At 48.4% G+C, this 26,588-nt stretch overlaps 1 protein-coding gene across 2 annotated transcripts in view; it reads right to left on the bottom strand.

The window, feature by feature from the left end:
- The window catches only part of TNKS2 (tankyrase 2), a 689,601-nt gene that overhangs the window by 396,821 nt on the left and 266,192 nt on the right, over window positions 1-26,588 (bottom strand). The window contains exon 18 of one of the 2 annotated variants that reach the window (XM_085605833.1): window positions 11,724-11,912. The exons of the other annotated variant lie outside the window; for it this stretch is intronic. Coding sequence (XP_085461959.1) covers window positions 11,724-11,912 — 189 coding nt within the window. The remainder of the gene's footprint in view (window positions 1-11,723; window positions 11,913-26,588) is intronic. 2 annotated transcript variants of the gene reach the window in all.

The raw sequence follows: 26,588 nt of genomic DNA, 5'->3' as shown, positions 1-26,588 counted from the left end.
GATACAGGTAGCCGGGGAGGCAGGTGGGCATGTGTAGATCTGCAGCTCTACATGCCAACCGATGCATACTGGTAAGTAGCATATTCCGTTCGAGGCATCTGAGCTGCAGATTACACATTCTTGCATAGACTATATAGCAGTTCCCAACCCTAGCGGCGACCACCGGTATCTGTTGCAGTGGTTTGAAAAAGTGTTTTTAGTACAGCCTGGCCCACACTAGCTTGTTGCTTGGTTTGGTCATCTACATAGTAATGTTTAGTGAAAGTGTGCGGTGTTGACCATGTAGCTGCTTTGCAGAGATCATCTAATGGGATGTTCCCTAGAAAAGCCATAGAAGCCCCTATCTTTCGTGTAAAGTGGGCTTTAGGGGGAACAGATAGCGTGCGTTTTGCCTTGTGGTAGCAAATCTGTATGCATTTTACAATCCACCTAGCTATCCCTGATTTAGAGATGGGGTTGCCTTTATGTGGTGGAGAGAAAGAGACAAACAGTTGTTTTGTCTTTCTGAAAGGTTGTGTTCTCTGGATATAGTAAAGTAAGGCCCTTTTAACATCCAGTGTGTGTAGAGCCCTTTCTGCAACAGTTTGAGGTTTCGAGAAAAAAAACGGTAATTCTACCGATTTGTTTTAGATGAAAGGGTGAGATGACTTTGGGTAGGAATTTTGGGTTGGTACGGAGGACAACCTTGTTCGGGTGCATTTGGAGAAAAGGTTCTTGTATAGTAAGTGCTTGTATCTCACTGACCCTTCTAAGGGAAGTGACGGCTACAAGGAAAGCTGTTTTCCATGTGAGAAATTGCAGTTCACATTTATGCAAAGGTTCGAAAGGCAGTCCCATTAGCCTTGTGAGAACTATATTTAAGTTCCACACAGTTGGGGGTGGTACTCTGGGGGGCATTATTCGTTTGAGGCCTTCCATGAAGGCTTTAATGGCAGGCACTCTGAAAAGTGATAGGTGCTGTCCGTTTTGTAGGTAAGCGGCAATTGCTGCGAGGTGTAGCGGAATGGATGTATATGCTAGGTTACACGTTTGTAGATGGAGTAAGTAGCATATGATGTGCTGTATAGATACGTCTAGAGGGTTGATTGTGTTGTTATGGCAATAAACAACAAATCTTTTCCACTTTGAAGCGTAGCAGGCTCTAGTGGTAGGGCGTCTAGCTTCTCTGATGGCGTTCATACAGTCAGGGGAAAGGTTAAGGTATCCGAATTCTAGGATCTGAGGAGCCAGATCGCAAGGTTGAGCTGAGCTGGGTCGGGTGTCTGATCTCTCCATGGTTCTGGGTTAGGAGGCATGGTGAGAGGTGTAACTTTTGGTGTGGCACTACCGAGAGTTCCAGCAGCGTGGTTTACCACGGTTGTCTGGCCCATGTTGGAGCTACTAGAATCAGTGTGAGGGAGCCCTGTTGTAGCTTTCGCACCACTAATGGAATTAGTGGGAGAGGTGGATAGGCTTACGCAAATTTGCCTGACCAGTTCATCCATATCGTATTGCCTTTGGACAATGGGTGTGGGTATTTGGCAGCGAAGCTTGGGCATTTTTTGTTTTCGTGGGTGGCGAAGAGGTCTATGTGTGGATGCCCCCACATCTGAAAGAACGGGTGAAGAACCTGCGGGTGAAGTTCCCACTCGTGGATCTGCTGCGTCTGTCTGCTGAGCAGATCTGCCATGGTGTTTTGGACTCCTGGGACATGTTGGGCTAGGAGAAAGATTTTGTGTGGAATTGCCCATCTCCATATGCTCTATGCTAGTTGAGAGAGCTGTGGAGAGTGTGTGCCGCCTTGTTTTTGAATGTAGTACATGGCAGTCATGTTGTCTGTGCGAATAAGGACGACCTTGCCTAAAATCTGTGTCTGAAAGGATTTTAGGGCTAGAAAGATTGCCAGTAACTCCAGATGGTTGATGTGGAGTAACTTTTGTTGCGGCGTCCAGGTGTCCTGCACTGTGAGGTGTAGTAGATGAGCTCCCCAGCCGGAGAGCGATGCATCTGTTGTCAGGATTATTTGTGGAACCGGGTCCAGGAATGGTCGACCTCTGGAAAGATTTGTGGTGTTCCACCACTGCAGAGAGCGATGGGTGCGACCGTCTACCAACACCAGATTTGTCAGTTGCCCCTGGGCCTGGTTCCATTGGCGCGCTAAGCACTCTTGGAGTGGACGCATCTGGAGTCTTGCATGAGGCACTATGAAAATGCAAGAGGCCATCATCCCTATTAGTTGCATAAACACTCTTGCTGGGAGAGAGTGTTGAGGTATGAATCTTTGACGCAAAGCCTGAATGCTTGCAATCCTGGCAGGATTGGGGTAGGCTATGGCTTTTGAGGTGTCTATGGTGGCACCGAGGTATTGCTTTGTGTGGGATGGTATTAGCTGGGACTTTTGGTGGTTCACTGTGAAACCTAGCTGGTGAAGTAGTTAGATTGTAGTGGCGGTGTGATGTACACATTGGTTGTAGGACGCGGCTTTTATTAGGCAGTCATCCAAATATGGAAAGACGTGAATGTGCTGTCTTCTGAGGTGTGCCGCCACTACCGCTAGGCACTTGGTGAATAGCCTTGGTGCTGTTGTGACCCCGAATGGGAGCACCTTGAACTGGTAGTGTTGCCCGTCCACTACAAATCTGAGGTACTTTCTGTGAGCATGGTGTACCGGAATGTGAAAGTATGCGTCTTTCAAGTCCAGTGTGGTGAGAAAGTCGTTCTGGGAAAGGAGCGGAAGTACCTGTTGAAGTGTTACCATGTGAAAATGGTCCGAATGTATGTATGTGTTTAGAGGTCGGAGATCTAAGATAGGTCGTATAGTCTCGTCTCTTTTTGGTATCAGAAAATATAGGGAGTAGACTCCTAAATTTTGTTGATTGGCGGGGACTTGTTCTATCGCCTGTTTTTGTAGGAGGGAGATTACCTCCTGTTTTAGTAACGTGGAATGTTCTTGTGACATTGGGCGTTGCCTGGGTGGAATGTTTGGGGGGGTAGATGTCAATTCTAGGCAGTACCCTAAACAAATAATTTGGGTCACCCATCTGTCTGAGGTGATCGTCTCCCAGACGTGAAGGAAATTTTGTAGCCTGCCCCCGACCGGAGTGGGATGGTCTGGAGGGAGCAGGGGGAAGTCATTGGGTAGGCGGTGTGGCAGAGCGGGCGGTATTTGTTTTGCCTCTGCCTTTGTTATTGCCTCTATATCCGCCTCTTTGATAACCCCTTGTGAAGGTGGATTGAGCAGGGGATATGTAGGACGTGGACGCGCTATCTGAGGAGTAGCCTCTGGCCGTGTCCCGAAAGGAAGAGCGGTGAAAGGAGCGCCTAGGAGGGTGTGACTGCAAGGCTCCCATAGATTTCGCCGTATCTGTGTCCTTCTTCATCTTCGAGGGCCTCATCTACCTTTGGGCCGAACAGATGTTCTTGATCAAATGGATGATTTAATATAGAGGCCTGTACCTCAGGTTTAAAACCTGAAACTCTCAGCCATGCATGGCGACGGAGGAGGATGCTAGTGTTAATGGCCCTGGAGGCTATGTCTGCTGCGTCTAAGGCACAGCGTATAGAGGTGTTAGTTATGGTCTTACCCTCTTGAAATAAATTCATTGGCCCTATTTTTGTATTTTTCTGGGAGATGGTGCATGATGGTTTCTAGTTCATCATAATGCGCTCTGTCGTATCTGGCCAATAGTGCTTGAGTGTTGGCGATACGCCATATATTGGCTGCCTGTGACGCAGTGCGCTTTCCCGTCGCGTCCAGTAGCTTAGACTCTTGTCAGGTGGTGGTGCTTCGCCTGACGCCTGGGAATTTGACCTCTTCCGTGCAGTGGAGACCACTTGGGAATCCAGTGGCGCTGGCCCTTTGATATAGCGTTACAACAAACAAATGATGGACGGAATGCTGACAATGCAGACATTCTCCCCCAGTCAAGAGATCTGGGTTAAATCCATCGTTCTTTTGCCCACTACACCACCCCAGTGTAGACATGGCCATATGCAAATCAGTCTTGACCCTGTGCCTCATGGGAACAGTCCAGACCGAACTGCCAAGCCATGTCTTCCCTGGACCGGAATCAAGCATCCTAGGACCGGTTTCTGGCTATCAGCCGTCATCAGCCAGGATAGCTTGACTCCAGTGGCGTAGTGAGCACGGGTCCCACGTCTGGGAATACCCATCCCACTTAGGGCGAAAAGCTATCCTGGCTGATGACGGCTGATAGCCAGAAATCGGTCCTAGGATGCTTGATTCCGGTCCAGGGAAGACATGGCTTGGCAGTTCGGGCTGGACTGTTCCCATGAGGCACAGGGTCAAGACTGATTTGCATATGGCCATGTCTAAACTGGGGTGGTGTAGTGGGCAAAAGAACGATGGATTTAACCCAGATCCCTTGACTGGGGGAGAATGCCTGCATTGTCAGCATTCCGTCCATCAATTGTTTGTTGTAACGCTTTTCGCCCTAAGTGGGATGGGTATTCCCAGACGTGGGACCCGTGCTCACTACGCCACTGGAGTCAAGCTATCCTGGCTGATGACGGCTGATGGCCAGAAACCGGTCCTAGGATGCTTGATTCCGGTCCAGGGAAGACATGGCTTGGCAGTTCGGGCTGGACTGTTCCCATGAGGCACAGGGTCAAGACTGATTTGCATATGGCCATGTCTAAACTGGGGTGGCGTAGTGGACAAAAGAACAATGGATTTAACCCAGATCTCTTGACTGGGGGAGAATGTCTGCATTGTCAGTATTCCGTCCATCAATTGTTTGTTGTAACGCTTTTGGCCCTTTGATATAGGCAGGATCTGTGGGGGCAGCTTTATACTTTTTTTCTATGTGTGGGTTAATGACCCTAGCCCTGACTGGGTCTTTAAAAACCTCTGGCGCATGTTTTATTACCCCCTTGAGCATAGGTAGTATGGAAGTAGACCTATGTGCGGTATCAAAGGTGTCGAGGAGGAAATCTTCCTCTACCGGGTCAGTGTGTAGCTCTACCCCGTGATAATGTGCCGCCCTCTGAAGTAGGTGGTGAAAACCTAATGAGTCTTCTGGTGGAGATGGCCTGGATGGATAAAGGTCATCTTGTGGGACATCTGGAATGTCTGGATTATTATAATTGTCCCATGGGTCTGGGGATCCTGTAGGGGTGGTGTCTTGTGGCACATCCACTGGATCGTAGTATGGGTCCCCCTGATCATCATGGTCTGGAGACGGGGTCGGAGAGCGATGAGGCAGGGGTTTGAGAAGGCGGAGGGGGCGGAGGTGGAGAGGGTGGAGGAGGTGGGGAAGGCACTCTGAAAGGGGAGGTAGCACAGTCTTTCCTCTTTGGAGGTGGAGGCGGAGCTGGTTTGTCCAAATGTCTCTTTTTAGAAGAAAGTGCCAAATGTCCAGGTTTTGGATCCTTGGTAAGTGTCTTTTGCAAGGGATCCGGTGTAAACAGCTCCCGAGACAATGTTTGTTCCGTCGGCGCCGAAGGTATCGGGGCCGCTGACTTTTTAGGCTTGTCCGTGCCGTGCTTTTTTGGAACCTATCAATCAATCAATCAATCATAGGCATTTGAATAGCGCACTGCTCACCCGGAGGGTCTCAAGGCGCTGGGAGGGGGGGGGGGAGGGGGGGGGGTCGACGGGGAGCCAGGGGAGGTCTCTCAGGTGTCCAGAGATGTGGCTGTGTTGGGGGATGTCCAGGATGAGTCGTGCTGAGGCGTTCTGGATCCGTTGGAGTTTCTTCTGGAGTTTGGCGGCGGTGCCAGCGTAGAGGGCGTTCCCGTAGTCCAGCCGACTGGTGACGAGGGCCTGGGTGACCGTCTTCCTGGTCTCGGTGGGGATCCACCGGAAGATCTTTCGAAGCATGCGCAGGGTGTTGAAGCATGAAGACGAGACGGCGTTGACTTGTCTGGTCATCGAGGGGGAGGAGTCCAGGATGAAGCCTAGGTTGCGTGCGTGGTCCGTTGGCTTGGGGGTGGCTCCCAGGGCGGGGGGCCACCAGGAGTCATCCCAGGCGGAGGGTGATGATCCCAGGATGAGGACCTCCGTCTTTTCTGAGTTCAGTTTCAGGCGGCTGTTCTTCATCCATTCGGCGAAGTCTTTCATCCCTTCGTGTAGGCTGGCTCTGGCGGCGTCCGGGTCGCTGGTGAGGGAGAGGATCAGCTGGGTGTCGTCGGCGTAGGTGATGATCTAGAGGTTGTGTTGACGTGCGATGGTTGCGAGGGGGCTCATGTAGACGTTGAAGAGGGTGGGGCTGAGCGATGACCCTTGTGGAACGCCGCAGATGACTTCGGTGGCCGCTGACCGGAACGGGGGGAGGCGGACTCTCTGGGTTCTTCCGGCGAGGAATGAGGTGACCCACTCCAGGGCCTTCTCCTGGATGCCGGTGTTGTTCAGGCGCTGTACCAGGGTGCGGTGGCAGACAGTGTCGAACGCTGCGGAGAGGTCCAGGAGGATGAGGGCCGCAGATTCCCCGTTGTCCATTAGGGATCTGATGTCGTCTGTGGCTGCGATGAGGGCGGTCTCCGTGCTGTGGTTGGCTCGGAAGCCGGATTGCGAGTGGTCGAGGGATCCGTTGGTCTCGAGGAAGGCGGCTAGCTGTCTGTTGACGGTCTTCTCGATGACTTTGGCAGGAAACGGGAGGAGCGAGATGGGGCGGTAGTTCTTGAGGTCGGAGGGGTCTGCAGTTGGTTTCTTCAGCAGGGCACTGATCTCGGCGTGTTTCCAGCACTCCGGGAAGGTGGCGGTGTTGAAGGAGGCGTTGATGATGTCGCGGAGGTGGGGTGCGATGATGTGGTCGGCCGTGTTGAAGATGTGGTGTGGGCAGGGGTCCGTAGGGGATCCGGAGTGGATGGTGTTCATTGTGCGTGTTGTTTTGTTCGGTGCTGACTGGGGTCCAGGTGCGGAGGGTGGCGGTGGGGGGCATCTGTTCGGTGGTGGGGTTCGTGGTTGGTGGGCCGAAGCGGTTGTGAATGTTGGCGATCTTGTCGTGGAAGAAGGCTGCGAGGGAGTCGCAGAGGTCTTGCGAGGGAGTGATGTCATTGTTTCAGGCGTCTGGGTTGGAGAGCTCTTTGACGATGCTTTAGAGTTCCTTGCTGTTGTGGGTGTTGTTGTCCAGTCGTTCCTTGAAGGCTGTCTTCTTTGTGGCGCGGATCAGTTGGTGGTGTTTGCGGGCGGCGTGTTTGAGGGCCGTCATGTTGTCTGTGGTCTGGTTGGTGCGCCAGGTGTTCTCCAGGGAGCGGCAGTTCTTCTTGGAGGTGATGAGCTAGTCGGTGAACCAGGAGGCTTTCTTGCTGCCGCGTCTGCTGGGGGGGGGGGGGGTTCTTCTTCAGTGGTGCGAGGGCGTCTGCGCAGTTGGTGATCCACTGTGTGAGGTTGTTGGTGGCTTCGTTGGGGTCCGTTGAGCTGGTGGGGGGGTTCTGGCTGAGGAAGGTGGTGAGCTGGTCGCCGGTGATCTTGTTCCAGCTCCTGCGGGGGGGCTTGTTGAGGGTGGTGGTGGGTCGTCGTTTTACTGAAGCTGAAGTGGGCGCAGCTGTGGTCAGTCCACTGGAGATTGGTGGAGTGGCTGAAGGTGACGTATTTGCTGGATGAGAAGACTGGGTCAAGCGTGTGGCTGGCGTAGTGGGTGGGGGTGGTTACCAGTTGCTTGAGTCCGAGGTTGGCCAGGTTGTCCAGCAGAGCAGTGGTGTTGCGGTCCTTGTTGTCCTCCAGGTGTAAGTTGAGGTCCCCCAGGAGGATGTAGTCGGTGGAATTGATGGCGTGCTGGCTGACGAAGTCTGTGATGTCTTCGCTGAACTGTGTGCATGGTCCCGGTGGTCTGTAGACGAGGGTGCCTCTGAGCGTGGTCTTGGGGTCGGTGTGTATCTGGAAGTGGAGGTGTTCGGCGGAGGTGAAGGTGTCATCGGAGTTGGTCGTGATGCGGATGGTGTTCTTGTGGATGATGGCGATGCCTCCTCCTGTCTGGTTGACGCGGTCCTTCCTGGTGATTTTGTAGCCTTCCGGGACGGCGATGGCGACGTCGGGCGCTGAGGAGGCGTTCATCCAGGTTTCCGTCAGGAAGGCGATGTCTGGTGCTGTCGAGTCGAGGAGGTTCCAGAATTCGACGGCATGCCTGTGAACGGAGTGGGTGTTGAGCAGGATGCACATCAGGTGTTTGTTGCTGGGGCTCGGTTTAGCAGGTGCGGTGTTGGGTCGGAGGCCGGTGAAGCGGCAGGTCAGGCAGGTGAAGGGTCCGTGGGTGCGTGTCGGGGTGGCTCGGTAGCAGGCGGTGTTTCGGCCGGCGTTGAGTGCGTGGAGGGTTTTGGCGTCGTAGATGTGCAGGGTGTGCTGGCAAGGGCGAGGACAAGGGGGTCTGGCGCTGGGCGCGGTCCAGGCGCAGACGGGCTTACCTTTGGCACACCTTCGGCGCTCAATCGGCGCTCCCGCTGCGCGCGTCCGCTGCGCGGTCGCTCTGGGGGCGTCATAAGTAAGGAGCCGGGAGGGAGGAGCAGCTGGGTGGCGGGAGCGGGGCGGCGAATGGAATCACAGGGGGGCGGGGCCGCAGGGAGGCAGCGGCGGGAAATTCAAAGAAGCAGCGGGCAGCGGGAAATTCCCAGGAGCAGCGGGAAATTCCCAGGAGCAGCGAGCGAAGGAATCTGCAGGCAGGAGGCGGCAAAGGCAGGCAGGAGCGGCAGCAGTGAGTGGGGCGACCAAGCCCTGTGGAGGGCGGAGAGGTTTTTTGGTCGGCGCCGAGGTAGGCTTCGGCGCGGGAGTGTCGGTGCCAAGGGCTTTATGGTGTTTGGTTGGTACCGAAAGGCTGGGTTTCGACACAGGGCTTTGTTGCGGAGCTCGGTGTCGAGGTGGAGGCCGGTCTCTTTTTCGGTGCGGAAGTGTGTTTATCGGCACCGCTGGCAGGCTGGCTCGAGCCCGAGCCGCCGGAAGGCTTATTAGACTTCTTCACCGGGCCCGAAGGTGGGGTGTTCGAAGCAGTGTCTTTGGTCTTGCCTAGGCCCGGAGGCGAAGGCGTGACCGAAGCCTCTTTAGGTGTCGGCGCGGGTGTGGGAGGGGGTATAGTACTCACGACCCTCTGCGCCGGGGTGATGTCCTCCACATCCGAGTCGTCGGCTTCGGAAGCACTGACGAGGTCCTCTTCGGTGTGCTGCTGTCCCGGAGCTTCGACGTTGTCCCCGAAGATGTCGACTGGAACGGAGGTCGAGGAGTGCGCCATGTTCCGTCTGGCCCTTCGATCTCGAATAGTCTTTTTCAATCTGAAAGACTTGCAGGCGGGACAGTCTTGAGCCTCGTGTTCAGGGGAGAGGCAGAGGTTGCACACCTCATGAAGGTCGGTGTGGGGGAATTTGGACCCACATCGAGGGCACTTCTTGAATGGAGTTCTTACCATCAGCCGGGACCGGAGCTTGGATAGGCCCGAAGGCCGCCGTCGACGACTGGAATCGAAGATGTGTCGAAGAGAAGGTGATTGAGGAGATCAGGATCTGAACAATATCGCGATGAGCGAGGATTCCACTTCGATCGTCTAACTGGAAGTGTTCGGAACCGGACCGGAGCGCGAAGTATTACATCCGAGCCCGATGGCGGAAAAAAACATTCTGAGGATGGAGCCGAAGCCCATGAGCAATACGAACCAAGGTAGGAGTCACCGACCTCATGACTTCCACAGACTTTCCAAGAGGAAAAACAAACTGCAAAGATCCGGGCCCAACACCAGATGGCGATCTATGCAAAAGTGTGTAATCTGCAGCTCATATGCCTCGAACACAAGCTTACCCTCATTTACTAAGTCTTGTACCTTAGCCTTATGCTCATCTTGGAGATATTAGAGCAATTGCTCCATTTCATCCCAGTGTGCCCTGTCATACCTGGCTAAGAGGCCCTGCGTATTTGCAATGCGACATTGATTTGCCCCTTGAGCTGCCAAGCATCAATTAATTTTGACTATCTGGCGGAGGAGCATCTCCTGATGTTTGAGAATTCGCCAGCTTACAGGCATTAGATACTACTAGGGAATCTAATGGTAATTGTCCCATTATAAATATAGGATCTGTAGGAGAGGTCTCAAATTTTTTGTCCACCCTAGGAGTCAGGATGCATGCTCTGACCGGGTCTTTGAAAATCTCATCAGCATGTTGCATCATGCCTTTAAGCATGGGTAGTGTCTGTGATGACTTGTGTGTAGAAGCTAAAGTCACAAACAAAAAATGTTCTTGTAGTAATTCTTTGCACAGTTCAGTTCAACCCCATGCTAATGTGCAGCCCTGGCAAGGAGTTCTTGGTGTGATGGTTTGTCGTCTGGAGGAGATGATTTGGCTGGGTAAAGGTCTGGATCAATATCACCTGGGGGATCAATTGTGTAATCTGTTGATGGATCTATAGAGGTATTCACCCCCCCCCCCCATTATCTGCATACCAAAGGGGGCTCTTTGTGTTTCGGTGCCGAAGCTTTCGGTGCCTGTGTTTTTGGTGCCAACGGAGGATGACCTTTCGGCATAGAAGGTTTCGGCTTTGAAGGACGCTTGGGTTTAGGCACAGAGGATTTCGCCTCTAAGCCTGACTCCTGCTTGAAATCGGAGGGTTTCGGCTCCGAGGAAGACTTTCGGCGACTCTGTACAGAACAGGAACACTAGACTGGCTCTTTCAAAGCCTGGCCCGAGGGCGGGGCGTTGGAAACGTCGTCTCTGTGCCGACCTGGGCCAGAAGGTGGAGGTGGTGCCGAAGCTTTGTGTTTTTTCAGTGTTTGAGGTGGCAAGGGGTCTTCGGTACTCATGTCACCTTGTCCATGGGGCAGTTCTTCGGCGTCGAGGTCTATCTCGAGCTCCGACTTGGAGCCTTGTTTGGAGAAGGCTTACTCCTCTTCTGTCGCGGATGCCACAATGTCTTCTTGGTCGAAGTCTTCACCTTAGATGTCCGGCGTGTCTTTGATGCTTGGACGCTGCATTTCTGGATGTCGAGTCAGACGGTCGCAGAGAGACTTTTTTGACTATAACAATTTGCAAGCGTCACAGTTTTCTTCTTTGTGCTCGGGAGATAAGCACAAGTTGCACACTTTGTGTGAGTCGGTGGGTGGATACTTCACGTGGCACAAATGAGAGAATTTAAAAGGAGTCCGATCCATCGACAGAGAGCTGACCGGGCATGGTTAGGCCTCGGAGGCCATCCACAAAGCTTTCTGATGGAAGGTCAATTCCAATGTCAAAACGATACGTGGAGAAGTGGAAACGCGCACAGAAACAATAACGTCAAGGGTAGAGAGGATTGCATGTCGAGGGGATCCCGAGGAACGGTTTCGAACCGGAGCACAGCAATACATGTCCGAACCCAATGGTGGAAAAAAACAATCCAACAATTGAGTCGATGCCCATGCGCACTATCACCAAAAGGAGAAGTCGCCTTACCTCGTGACTAGGAAATACTTCTTTGAAAAAAGCAACTTACAAACATCCAGACCCAACCCTAGATGGCAGGAGTATGCAAAGCAAGTACATCTACAGCACACATGCCTCGAAGATATAATTATTTACTGCATTACATTTATTACACCAGCTCATCACATGAACAAAACAAATACAAATACCATTTTTTTTTCAATTCCTAAAGTTAAGAGAAACAATGCCAATTTTCAAAGGCTTGTTAAAATTACATATTTGGGAAGTACAAATTACAGAAAAGAAACACTAAAGCAGCAAAAGATCTCGAAGAAGTCCAACATCTGGCTGGCACCTTTGGTATTTCCATCATAAAAAACACTCCTAAATAAAGGTCCAAAACTTACTGTAACCAGATCTAATGGTGTTTGCCCCTCCTGGTTTTTCAGAGATGGATCCGCTCCGTGTGACAACAGCAAGGCACACAGTTGTGTTCTTCCCTTTTGTGAAGCTTCATGCAGTGGTGTGAAAGCCCACTTGTCAGTAGCATTTACACAGGCGTTATATTTGATAAGCAAGGCAGCTACATCCACATGCTGCAAAATACAAATTAATTAGGTTTGCACTGTGCTACCTCTTTGCAATCTCCAACCTACTAGGACTTCCAGATGCAAAACAGTTACTACATCAGCAAAATAATTTTACACTAAATGTACCAGCGTCTTCTTAGATCAGGTGCCGCTAGTAAAGAATCTCAAACCGGAGTCAAGGATTCAGACTACTTATTACCCAAACACAACCAATGGCAGTATGCCTCTTTCAAATTCTAGCTTTCTATACTATACAAACCCATAAGCAGCATATATGAGAGAAAATTACTGTATGGCTCGGTAGTGATTCAGGGAAGTTCATTGTAGAAAATGACTTAACCTTCTCCTTTAACAAATACCAAAAGTTGTATTTGCAGAAAGCCTAGGCAACTAGAGCGATGTTTTAGCCATACCATTAAATTTTCAGAATGCCAACTACGCAATGTTAACTTTCGTAAAATATGCTTCAATGTCCTTTGAAACAGGTTTTGTTTGAAATTGAAACCAGCAGATGCGTAAAAATACAAACTTGCACTAGCCCGCTCACGAGCAAACACGTAAGCATGCCCCAGCCGCCCAAGCAAACAAAATAGGTCTCATTACGACATAAGATAGTCCTTCTGTTATGTCAACAGTAAGATAGACAAATCTGAAGGATTATCTCTCAACTGCACAGGATAGGCTTTGCAATTTCTACTATATTTCTATTATGTCAATAGCACTTATAAATAACAGGCCTACTTGCTGCAAAGCAAAAGAGTCTTTTAAATATATAATGCTGTGGACATAAAAAGGACCATCTTGTAAAACAAGAAAGAACCTGCATTATTAATTCCAGCATTGCAACATATGAGCAGCAAGGTCATTTAAAGTGGCAAGTGTGCCCTCAGGTGTTGAATGTTGGGGGAAACTTAACATAACATTACAGGGTCCTATCAGTCTTCTAACACAGACATGTATTCAATGCAAAATGTAAAACTAACAACATTTTAGAGGGAGATGCCTGAATAAATTAATATTCACAGATCACCTAAGCTTGAAATGGTCAATGGCAAGTATTTTTTTAAAACATTGTTTAGCTCTAGATTTGTGAGGTGTGGTTAATACAAGATAGATTTTGTTCATGGTGAAGGAACTAGTGTGAGAAAGTGCCATCTTTCTTGCATGGTATGCCCCCACTTTTTGCTGAATTGCTGAATGTACTTTGAGTGTGCCCTGGACTCCTGCCAATCAGGTGCCCAGGGCCTATGTTCCTTCACTAAAAACCCTAAAACCCAAATTGGCAAACCCTGGCCACATGTCAGCCCCTGGTAAATGGTACCCTAGGTACCCAGGGCCTTGTGACCAGGGAAGGCCTCTAAGGGCTGCAGCACTCATTGTGCCACCCTTAGAGGCCCTGTACCCTAACACACACACTGCCCTTGCAGGCTGAGTGTCTGGGTACAAGACCAAACAAAGAGTCGACATGGCACACATCCCTGTGTGCCATGCCCACCACCTACACTGCCCTGGCATACATCAGCCACCCCTCTAGCTGGGTGCCCTATGCCAGAGGTGTGGGCACAGGAGCAGGAGCCCTGTGCCCCTACAGTACCCAGGTCCATTCCTGGGCACTGTAAGTGCAGTGCTGCCATTTAAGAGTACATGGTGCTGAGAGCTCGTCAAACACGAACTCCACAGCACCATAATGGCAACACTGAAGACTGAGAAGTTTGGTATCAAACTTCTCAGCACATTAAACCCACACTGATGCCAGTGTAGGATTTAATGTACCAAGCACCCCAGAGGGCATCTTAGAAATGCCCCCTGAAACCTAAACTACAATCCACGTCTGGTCTGAGAGGCTGTCTAGGCTGCCACACAGCAGACATGTTGCTGGACCCGTGGGTAGGAGAGCCCCTGCTCTCCTGGGCCTGCAACAATGCACATCCTGGGCGAGGTGCTAGATCTCCTCCCCCAGGATGGGCAGGGGGAAGCTTCAAAGGCATGCCGCCTCTGTGAGCTTCCCCAGGCCACTGCAACCCCCCCACTCTGGTGGGAAGCTTGGCCGGAAACCCCAAATAAGGACAGGGGAAGTGCCCGCCTGCCAACCCCACTCCTCCGGTGAGGGAGGCAAGGTGAAGCACATCTCCGGGCTCTCGCCATCTTGAAGATGGGAAGCCCTGCCCATTCAGGACTAGGCTACTGCCCCCCTCCCACAGGAGAGAGGCAGGATAGGGGGTGTACCCACCCCAGGACAGGGACCCAGTAGTCCCTGCCCTTCACCTACCTGTAACGCCCCTAAATCTAGTATTTAGGGGCACCCTGAACCTTCCTTCCCCAGATTCCAGATTCCGAAATACAAAGAAGAGCAAGAAGAAAGAAGACCTGCCCTGCAGCTGCTAAGAAGAGGAAGACACCAACTGCTTTGGCCCCAGCCCTACCGGCCTGTCGACCCTCGAACCTGCTCCTGCATCAACCCGGCATCTCTTGTGGCCAGCAACCTCACAAACCCCGGAGGACCTGGCTACCTTTTGGCTCTAAGCCCCTGGGACTCCCATGAGTAGAGGCTCTACTCAAAATCTGCTTCCAATCCCTGGCATCAGCCCGGAACCGCGAACCCTTCACACTCTGCACCCGCCAAGCCTGGCCTGTGCCGGAGTGAACAAAGACCACGAGGACCACGAGGACGACCCCACGGCGACTGTGACCCCGAGTCCAGCACCCAAGGACTTCCCTCGACGCTCCTGAAGACGCCTGCAGCCTCAGACCCAGGTGCCCCCCAACCGCGATCAACAGAGGGTAAGATTTCCCGACACCAAAAGGCACCCCAGCACCCGGCGGCCCCCTGTGCCCAACCCCGGGGTACCTACCTATCCTCCAACTACCCAACTTACCTCTTGAAGTGGTGGTGGCACCTGAAGCATCTTCTTCCCCGAGCTTGCAGTCTTTTTCTAAACCGGAGCTTTCCCATTGAAATCAATTGAGCGCCCGAAGGCTCAAAAGCACCCTGCACCCAGCCGCCCGAGTGGCCCTGGCAGTGTAACCTCTACACCCATCTACTTCCCCATTTGCCCTGAGCAAGTGACCAGGAGCCCAGATCTCACAGCCGCGTGGCCTGCTAGTCAGCAGCCACCAACCAAGGCACCCCTGCCTCCCATAACGTTGGGCCTAACTCTCTCTGCACCCGGCTGCCCCTGTGCCACTGAGGGTGTAACAACTATACCTATCTGACCCTGGGAGACCCACGAGTCTATGCCCAGAACCTTAACTCTGCCATTCGAGAACTTCCCTTAAAGCCGATAACTCAATTTTCTCCATAGGGTAACATGGACTGGTTGTTCCTGAAATTTCAAAGTGTGGACTTTTCAAAAATTTAAATATTCACCATAAATCAGCCGAGTAACAAAAACAAAAATACTCACCTGCTACTAGGTGAGCTCCCAGTGCTGGATCTTGGTACCCAGCACTGACTCTGAAAAACATTTACAACCGTACTTGCCAGTAACCCAATTTTCTTCCATAGGAAACCATTGACTGTTTTTCTGTGAAATTTCTTCTAGTTGTATATTTCTGCAAACTTTAAATATTCTTTAAAAATCGTATAAATTGTGAAAACGTAATTACTTACCTGTTTTGGATAAAGGTCCCAGTACTGAGTCTAGGTACCCAGTACTGGATTACAAAAGTAACGAGAACATACTATACCTGCAACTTGAATTTTCTTCCATAGGGAATCATTGACTGTTTTCTATGAAATATTTTCTAAGTGTCAACTTGCAAAATATTGTCTGAAAATCATAACAGTAACAAAGTCGACTTTTATCACTTGTTTCTAACTACTGTCCCAGGACTGAATCTAGGATCCAGTCCTGGAATCACAAAAGTAATCCTATAAGTAATCTATTACAAATAACTTGAAACTTCCGTTGAACTCAATGCATTATTGTGTTTAAAATAGTGTTAAAATAGTGTTGCCTATTGCAACCACTTGTAACTTTCTACAAAAGCCAATTGCATATTGAAAAAGTATTTATATAAAGCATCTCAATCTGAGAAAGTATATTTTAATACCTATTGTTGGTTCTAAAATAAAACATGCATATATTTTTTTATATATAAACCATTGGCCTAGAGTTCAGTTATTGAATGTGTGAGACCATTTGATGACCGAGTGTCTGGAACAAATGCTTTACACTGTCTTCTGATACTGCCTTACTGCTCGACCAAGCTACCACTTTAGAGAGTAAGGTTATATCAAACTTTAGCCTCTGCCAAACCTCTGGGGACTGTGGACTCTGTACACCCTGTACCTATTTGGGAACAGTATATACAGAGCCACTTTCTCACAACTAGCACTCGGCAAGGAAAAATATAATAGCAGGAAGCTTAAACAATAAGTTTCCACTGCTGATCAAGTTCCTTGAGCACAGAGTACAAGAAATCAGACATATTTTCTATGCCTTCCCATTCAAGAACAATTTATAATTCTGAATCTGTAACAAGCCAGACGTATGATAATCAAGCCTTCAGTCAGGAAGTTGTATCTTCTCTGATTCCCACATTGTGCTTTGCTTTAGGAAAAGCAGACAATTCTCATTATTACCAAAGTGGAGAGTCAATTGATGCTGAGAAGTGCAAGCCACGGCTATTTTAAAAAAAAACTTGTATTTCATAGGCTGCATTTAATTTAAATTTGAGGCATTGGGACGAAAGAAGCATCCATTACAAAATCTAATTCTCCTTTAAAAAGGACAAACAGTATAGAATGCAGATAGACATTACTCAAACAAGAGCGAACTGAAAGGCTATTCTTTAAGGCTCAATGGAGCTCCACTATCCTCTAATGCGAAGCAGTCGCTGTTAAGGCAGTTCATTTTGTTGGTAAGATTAAAGTTCGGATCTCTGTTATTTTCAAGCTATGCTTCTGGGTGAAAGGGGAGGCTGGATCTAGTTCAGTTGAGAACAAGAATTACAAACAAGCATTTTTTCCTTTTCCATCATGCACCCTGTTTGAAATCTATACACATTATGTCAGGACAGGAACTTGTTCAATTAAAGCAGTGGGAAAACCACGAGGGCCACAAATATACAGAGGATCAACCTGCAAGGTTTACAGCACTAGATTCAGAGAGTAGGCAATAATGCTTTTTAAATATGCAACACGATAACCAGGTGGCAGCTCAACAAATCTGACAGGTGGGTGGAGATTTTCTAAAGAGCATCAGTAGCTGCTTTAGCCACAGCAAACCCACAGTATAGCCGATTAGAATTGTCATTATAAAATGAGAGGAACTGCAAAAAACGATCCATTCACTGAGAATTAGTTTTGGGGCGTTAGCCCACAACAAACACCATCATAATTATCAAACTATATTGTTTTTCCAACATGGTATCTCAACTCTCTTGTTATGTCCAATGTATAAAATTATGTCTTCAGTGAAGATAATGGCAGGAAAAAGAAGTGGCTAAAGACAGTCTATTCTCTGTGGAAAGAAATACGTAAGAAAAAGCCTGGATGAATTTCCAAATAATATTATGGTGGAATATATAAGAAGTATAAGGTTTACGAAAGTAAAATGTTCTCATCTCACACCTAAATGATGTAATAGCAAACAAGATCGCAACCTTCGAAAAAAGAGGTTGAAGGTTGAATTGATGTATAAATTTGAAAGAAGTGTCCATTAATTTTGTAATAACTGTATAAATCCCCGGCAGTATCAAGATTCAGAAAAATTATTGATTGATGGAACAATCAAAAATGATATACGAGTGGTATTCTTGCATGAAATTATCACAGACAAGTGTACACCATAAAAAATGGTATTAAAGTTCAGATTTATATTAATGAAAAGAATAAGTCACAGTGTCATTTCCTGGCACATCCTCGGACCACAGGCATGGCGAATTCGGAGTAAGGAGAGTCATGTTGTTCATCCTCTTCGGAGTAATATTAATTATAAACTTCGAAAAGGTTAAAGGAAGACGTTTAACAAGTTTGTCAAAAGGACATTGACTCTGGATTGGGTTCTATGAGCAGGTGCTCAAGGTCTTGGAATCGTGCATTTCTTGCATTGGCAAAGATATCCAACTTCTTTGCAGCTGCCTTCCCAAGCATGCCTGTAAGGACTTTAGTGGAGAATTGTTTTATGTTTTTCAAATGTTATCCCTGACTAGCCTGTCCACTAGGTTTTGAACACCTTAATGATACATGGTCATTATCTCTAAGTGCTTAGTGAAGAGTCATTGTCAAATCAACAAATTGATAGAAGCTTGAATTTCATACCATTCCTATTTGCACAATTAGTGTGGCAGAGTTCTCTATTTCACTCAATATGAACTCTATCAGTAATGGCAGAAGTCATGCTATCAGATGAAGACTTAACTTGTAGGGCAGATGCTGGACCTTGAATCAGAAAAACAACGGATGATGTGATACAATGGGTATGTGGAAGTGGGCGTGTGAATCTCTGCAAGTCTACATACCAAGAACAGATGCGTACTGGTAAGTAACATTTTCCGTTCGAGGCATATGAGCTACAGAATTCACACTCTGTGCATAGACTGTACAGCAGTGTCTCCCCAAGCGGTGGTCACCTGAATCAGTTGCAGTGGCTTGAAAAAGTGTCTTAAGAACAGCCTGGCTTATAGAAGCTTGTTACTTTGCCTGCACATCTACACATTAGTGTTTGGTGAAGGTGTTGTGTGTGGTAGAACATGTGGCTGCCTTACAATTGTCTTCTTGGGGAATGTTCCCTAAGAATGCCATGGAAGCCCCTAGTTTGCGTGTTGAATGCGCTCTCTGGGTTATTGTTAATGTGCGTTTTGCTTTCTGGTAGCATATCTGAATGCATTTGACTATCCACCTGGCAATTCCAGCTTTGGAGATGGGGTTGCCTTTATGAGGTGGAGAGAAAGCTACAAAAAGTTGTTTTGTCTTTCTAAAGGCTTTAGTCCTGTCTATGTAAAGCTCTTTTGACGTCGAGCATGTGAAGAGCTCTTTCCGCTACCGAATCTGGGTTTTGGAAAAACACTGGTAACTCTACTGATTAAGATGAAAAGCAGATATTAGTTTGGGAAGGAATCTTGGATTTGTCCTAAGAACCACTTTGTTATGATGTATTTGTAAAAATGGTTCTTGTATGGTTAAAGCCTGGATCTCACTTACTCTTCTGAGAGAGGTGATTGCGACAAAGAACGCTACTTTCCATGTAAGGAATTGTAATCCGCATTTGTGTAAAGGCTCAAATGGGGGACCCATGAGTCTAGTAAGAACAATGCTTAGGTTCCACACTGGAGAGGGTGGCAATCTGGATGGAATTATCCTTTTAAGGCCTTCCATAAAAGCTTTGATAGCGGGTACTCTAAACAATGACAAATGTTTGTTTTGTAGGTAGGCGGCAAGGGCAGCCAGATGTAATCTTATAGATGAATATGCCAGATTGCATGTTTGTAGATGTAGCAAATAATGTTTTGAATTGAAGCATCAAAGTGGTCAATGTTGTGGTTATTGCAGTAAATGACGAATCTTTTCCACTTAGCTGCAGAGTAAGTTCTAGTAGTAGGGCATCTGGCTTCTTTAATAATGTTCATACAGTCGGGTGGGAGGTTGAGGTAACCGAACTCTAGGATTTCAGGAGCCAGATAGCTAGATTCAGTTGTGCTGGATCTGGGTGCCTTATGTCTAAATGGTTCTGCGTGAGCAGCTTTGGGGAGAGCCGTAATTTTTGATGTGGAACTACTGAGAGTTCGAGTAGTGTTGTGAACCATGGTTGCCGTGCCCACGTGGGAGCAACCAGGATCATCTTGAGAGACTGTTTGAGCTTGCGTACGACTAGCGGAATGAGCGGGAGTGGCGGAAAAGTGTACGCAAATCTGCCGGACCAGTTCATCCATATCGCATTGCCCTTGGACAACGGGTGTAGGAACCTGGCGGCAGAGGTTGGGCATTTTGCGTTTGCGTGTGTGGCGAACAGATCTATGTCTGGTTGGCCCCACATTTGGAAAAAGGGTTGAAGAACTTTCGGATTAAGTTCCCATTCATGTATCTGTTGAGTTTGACGACTTAACAGATCCGCAATCTGATTGTTCACGCCTGGCAGATGTTCCGCCAGAAGATATATGTTTTGTGGAATGGCCCATCTCCATATGCTTTGCGCTAGGTGAAACTGCAAAGAGTGTGTTCCTCCTTGTTTCTGTATGTAATACATGGCTGTCATATTGTCCGTGCGGACTAGGACAGTTTTGTTTAGTAGCTGTGTTTGGAATGACATTAAAGCTAGAAATATTGCCAGTAATGCTAGTTTATTGATGTGGAGCGCTTTTTGTTGGGTGGTCCACCTGCCCTGAATTGTGTGGTTTAGGAGATGGGCTCCCCAGCCGGTGAGTGATGCATCTGCTGTTAGCACTATCTGTGGAACTGGCTCTAGGAACGGCCGCCCTCTGGAAAGATTTTGTGTTCCACCACTGCAGAGAGAGATAGGTGCAGCTGTCCACCAACACCAGATCTGTAAGTTGACCTTGAGCCTGGTTTCACTGACGTGCTAAGCATTCTTGAAAAGAGCGCATCTGAAGTCTAGAGTGAGGTACAATGAAAATGCAAGAGGCCGTCATTCTTATGAGCTGCATAAACACTCGTGCTGGAAGAGTGTGGGGGTTGAAACTTGGTGATGAGAGTTTGCATACTGGCTATCCTGACTGGATTGGGGTATGCTAGGGCTTTGGAAGGGTCTATTGTGACTCCTAGATACTGATGTAGGTAGGAGGGCTGAAGGTGTGGCTTGGTATAGTTCACTGTAAACCCAAAGTTGTGTAGCAGTTGAATGGTTTGATAAGTATGACGAACACACTGGTTGTGTGACTTGGCGTTTTTATCAGCCAGTCGTCCAGGTATGGAAATACATGGCTTTGCTGCCGTCGCAAGTGTGCCGCTACTACCGCAAGGCACTTTGTGAATATCCTGGGTGCTGTGGTCACCCCGAGTGGGAGAAGTTTGAATTGATAGTGTTGGCCATCCACTGTGAACCTTAGATATTTCCTGTGAGCAGGGTGTATGGTAATATGGAAGTAGACGTCCTTGAGATCTAGTGTGGGAAAGAAGTTGTCTTGTTGAAGCAATAGAAGGACCTGTTGAAGAGTGATCATGTGAAAATGACCTGACTGTATGTAGAGATGGAGAGGTCTGAGGTCCAATACTGCCCGTAGAGTATCGTCCTTTTTGGGAATTAGGAAATACAGGGAGTATACTCCTGTCCTTGATGCTGTATGGGGACTGGTTCTATGCATGCTTTTCAAGCAGTGAGAGAACTTCCTGTATGAGGAGTGTCGGATGTTCTGTGGACATCGGACGCTGCTTGGGTGGTATGTCGGGGGGGGGGGGGGGGGGGGGGGGGGGGAGTTGCAGCAATTTCCAGGCAGTAACCATACTGGATAATTTGTCTTACCCACTAGTCTGTAGTGATGGAATTCCACACAGGTAGGAACTGTAAGAGTCTCCCTCCGACCGGAGTGGAATGGTCTGGAGGGAAGTCACTGTTGATTAGTCGGAGAGGCGCGAGTGTTGTTGTTCCCTTGGCCTCTACCCTTGTTGTTATTTCCTCTGTACCCACCTCTAAAATATCCCTTATTGGGGGTTGTTTGTGTAGTGTCTTTATAGGAGGAAGCAACAGTGTCTGTACTGATGTTTTTGGATGCCCCTCTATAGAAGGAGCGTCGAAAGGAACCTCTTGTGGATGGAGACTGTAATGCTCAAATGGATTTAGCAGTCTCTGTGCCCTTTTGCATTTTTTCTAAAGCTGTATCCACAGCTGGACCGAAAAGTTGTTCCTGATTGAACGGCTGATTGAGGATAGTTGTTTGTACCTCCTGTTTGAAACCAGAAATGCGCAGCCAGGCATGTCTTCTTAGCAACACACTAGTGTTGATGGATCTAGATGTGGTATCTGCTGCAGAGGGCACATTTAATTGATGCATTTGTTAATAATTTGCCTTCTTGAATCAAAGCATTGGCTTTGTTTTTGTATTGATCAGGCAAATGCGGCATTAGGGATTCAAGCTTGACATAATGAGCCCTATTGTACCTGGCAAGTAATGCCTGCGCATTGGCTATCCTCCAGTGATCACCTGCCTGGGCAGCAACTCGCTTGCCCGAAGCGTCTAATAATTTAGACTCCTTGTCTGGAGGTGGAGCATCACCGGAGGTCTAAGAGTTGGTACGCTTTCTAGCATTGGTCACTACTAGAGAATCCAAGGGAAGTTGACCTTTGATGTTGGTGGGATCATTTAGGGTGGGTTTATATTTTTTATCAATTCTAGGATTCAGAATTCTAGCCCTTACAAGGTCTTTGAATAGCTCTGGGGCATGCTTAATGACACCTTTTAACATGGGTAACGTTTGTACTTTCTTTAGTGACTGTGTGAACGTGTCTAGTAGGAAGCTTACTCTGTGGGGTCCGAATGCATTTGAAAACCATGGTACTGGGCAGCAATATCAATGAGCTGACTAAAGCCAATATTGTCATCTGGGGGAGATGGCTTTGTTGGGTATGCATCGGGATCAGGAAGGTCTGGAGAATCTACTGGGTCATCATAGTTATCCCATGTGTCCTGTGGTATGTCTGTGTCATCATCAGGGTCAGTGAAAGGGTCATTATTCCCTCCACCACCCCCTAAATCATCATCATCCTGTGGTGGTGGTGGTGAGTATGGAGGAAGTATGGGAGACTTGAGGAGAGAAAGGCTTAGTAGGAAGAACAGGAGAAGAGGGTCTTAAAGGTGAAGTGGTACAGTTCCTTTTCTTTACAGGCACATCAGGGATGTGTGGGGTGTCTAATTTCCTCTGCTTGTGTGGAACGTTGACAACATGGCCTGTCTTGGCGTCCACTGGAGAGGTTTCTGTTTCGGATCGATGGGATCCGGCCGAAAAAGTTCTTCCTCTTCGGGAACCGCTTTCGGTGCATATTTTTTCGGTTCCCAGCGAGGTTTAGATTTATGGAGCCTTTCAAGGGGTTCATGAATCTTTCGGCTTCAGTGTCGAGTCGAAATCTTCTTCAGTTCCGAATGTTTTGGTTTCGGATCCGAGGCTTTTTGTTCCTTCGGTGCTGAGGTGTTCGGTGCCGATGGCTTTTTGGGAATTGCGGGAGTAGGATGAGCTCCCGGCTTCGGTGCCGACGGTGTCTGGGGGGCACTGATATGCGGCTTGCTCGGTCCCGAGCTGCCGAAAGGCTTTTCTTTTGTCTTCAGAGCCGGGCCTGAGGAAGGGGCTTCTGAAAGTTTGTTTCGGTCGCGACTGGGGCCTGCAGGCGAAGTCTTGACCGGTGCCTTCTTTTTCTCGGGTAGATGGGTGCAGGGGCACTTGTACTCACTCGTTGACCTGGAGTGATGTGGCTGTCGGAGTAGTCTGCCTCGGAAACGAACATCGGGCCTTCATCAAAGAGGTCTTCTGGCACCGTTGCAGCCTGTTGCCCCATAACGTGTCGTCGGCCCCAGCGATCACGGATAGTCTTCTTGGAGCAGAAGGAGGCGCAGGCTTGGCAGTTTTTCCCCTCGTGCTCGGGCGAGAGACAGAGGTTACAGACCTTGTGTTGGTCGCTGTGTGGAAATTTTGCTCCACACCGGGGGCATTTTTTGAATGGAGTCCTTTCCATTAGCCATAGGCCCGACTGGCGTCAAAAAGCACGCGATCGAAAACAATACTGTCGAGTTTGATATGCTTTGCATGTCGAAAAGGTTTGGATTACACGGTACCGAACCGGAGCGCTGAAGTTACATCCGAACCCGATGGCGGACAAAAATACAATCTGAAGATGGAGTCGATGCCCATGCACACTATCGTCCAAGCGAGGAGTCTCCCATTTCGTCACTACAAAAGACTTCTTCCAAGACAACAACAAGGTGCAAGCATCCGAGCCCAACAACAGATGGCGATCTATGCACAGAGTGAGTATTCTGCAGCTCATATGCCTCGAACACACCTTTACCGAGGGTAAGTAACTCGTTCATCTGATAGAGACATCTAGCCGCAGACTCCTTAACTAAGAATAGATTACAAAGCTATACCCCACTTTAGGAGGGTCACCAAGTTCAAGGGAAGTAACCAGTCAATAGCATTGACTAGAACAAGGTGACAGCAATGCCATCGTAGCGGACACCAGACCCATGAAACTCAGCAATGCCAGCGTGGCTGACATCAGACCTATGAGCTCAGGGTGTAAGCAAGAGCAAGGGAAGCAAGGTACCACAATCGGTCAATCGGTACACAGGGACGAAACAAAATCACAGAACCAAAATGGTTAGTGCATAATGGCAGAATGCCATGAACTTCTGCAAAAAGAAGTTAAACTGAGTATAGGATCCCAGGATCCGCAAGTGACAAAGTCCAAGAGAAGGGACTAAACAGTATGACAGAGTCAGAAGATACAAAGGGAGCGTGCACAACAGCGGATGCCAACAAATTACATGGCAGGTGCAGATATCATCATGTTGAGACATACAGACTACCAGGAGATACATAGATGTGGATTATAAGAGTACACATAAGCAGACATTGTGTACCGTGATAACCACACCACACAAATGCACAAGCCCAATGAGATGTTACAACAACAGCATGTGCGCATCGGCAGAGAAATACGGGCACATCACCAGGTAGTCAACCAGCCAACCGTACCCACAGGTGCAATGACAAAAGGTCACCGGCAAGCCAGACACACACAAAGCTATCTCCCATGAGAGGGTGAGAAAGAGAGAGAAAGAAAGAATATGGGACAATCCCCAGAAACCACAGCAGGGAAAACCCTGTATGCTTGCACTCATGTGTGTACACCTCATGACATCTATAGAGCATATAGAAATATATGAAAAAGTCATGAAAGTGCCAACCAAGGGGCAACTCAAAGAGCAGCCCTAGAGAATAGGAGGTCACCCAATTGGTACCAACGGCACCGATGTGAAACCTAGCAGGAGATACAATGTCCTTCCACTAAAAGGGGGCGACAACAACCCCCCCAAACGGTGAAGGAAAGACTGAGCTTCCGCGATACAGGCGGGGACACTGACCACCACATTAATGAAGAAGAAGAAATCAGTAATACCCAGACAGAGTGTCTATAAAAGTATATACACAGAGACTGGATGATGCCAGAGATCATCCGGAGACAGAATACATCCACTGAAAATCACAGCAGAGGCCAAGAGGAGAAATAACTGAGCAGTGTGCGGCAACAAACAGAAGAACTTGAGCCTTAGTCGGGGAAGGGCAAAGGGCACAAGTCAACATGCAGCAGAGACCTGTCTGGCAAAGACTCCACTGCCCATAGGCAAACCTCAGGGCGTGAGCCATGCGAAAAGCCCAAGCCATTCCCAACACCAGGGAAGAAGACAATACCACAGCAAGAGAATGCAGCCAAGACAGTGGCGCAAGGAATAATACGGGCCTCCCGTGACAGCGTGCACACCCAGTGTGGATCCACATGTGGTGCCCGCCTAGAACACAGAAAGAAACCATTCTGGAGCAGAATGTAACAATGCGCCCACATGAACAAGTACTCATGCTGAAAACAGCCAATTTTGCCAGGGGCATAATGAAGGCTGAAAGAGTAGCCAAGGCAAGACGGGAGAACGTGAAATCCCCTAGGGCGAGCCGGATATGGCAGTAAACCCCAACAATACTCTTGAGCTGGCTACAGCCACAGAAGCAGGAGAGTGCAACGGAACAACCATAGGCTGCAACACAGAAGCTCCAGGAGAGGGTCACACCAGACTGTGGGTCTCCTCAGAGGAGGCGTGTGAGAAAGTGGCTCTGTATATACTGTTCCTTAATAGGTACAGGGTGTACAGAGTCCACAGTCCCCCAGGGTTTGACAGAGGTTAAAGTTAGATATAACCTTACTCTCTAAAGTGGTAGCTTGGTCGAGAAGTAAGGCAGTATCAGAGGACAGTGTAAAGCATTTGTTGTACACCCTCAGTCAGCAAATGGTCTCACACACTCAATAACTGAACTCTAGGCCAACGGTTTATATATAAAAAAAAAAAATATATGCTGGTTTTATTTTAGAACCAACACTTGGATTTAAAACATACTTTCTTAGAATAAGAGGTTTCATATAAATACTTTTGCAATATGCAATTGACTTTTGTAAACAGTTACAAGTGGTTGCAGTAGACAACTCTATTTTTAAACACAACAATGCATTGAGCTCAATGGTAAATTCAAGTTATTTGCAACAGATTACTTTTTAGATTACTTTTGGAATTCCAGGACTGGATCCTAGATTCAGTCCTGGGTCAGTACTCAGAATCAAGTGATGAAAGTCGACTTAATTACTGTAATGATTTTTAAAACAGTCAATGATTCCCTAAGGAAGAAAATTCAGGTTGCAGGTACAGTAGGTTCTCGTTACTTTTGTAATCCAGTACTGGGTGCCTAGACTCAGTACTGGGACCTTTATCCAAAACAGGTAAGTAATTACGTTTTCAGATATTATACGATTTTGGAAGAATATTTAAAGATTGCAGAAATCGACACTTAGAAGAAAGTTCACAGAAAAACAGTCAATGGTTTCCTATGGAAGAAAATTGGGTTAAGGGTAAGTGCAGTTGTAGGTATTTTTCAGAGTCAGTGCTGGGCACCAAGATCCAGCACTGGGAGCTCACCTAAGAGCAGGCGAGTAATTTCGTTTTCGTTACTCGGCTGATTTTTGGTGA

Source organism: Triturus cristatus, chromosome 1_2 (genome assembly GCF_964204655.1).
Source record: "Triturus cristatus chromosome 1_2, aTriCri1.1, whole genome shotgun sequence".
Classification (NCBI taxonomy): Eukaryota; Metazoa; Chordata; class Amphibia; order Caudata; family Salamandridae; genus Triturus; species Triturus cristatus.
The sequence above is the reverse complement of the archived record's forward strand: the minus strand, read 5'-3'. Positions and strand labels throughout refer to the sequence as shown.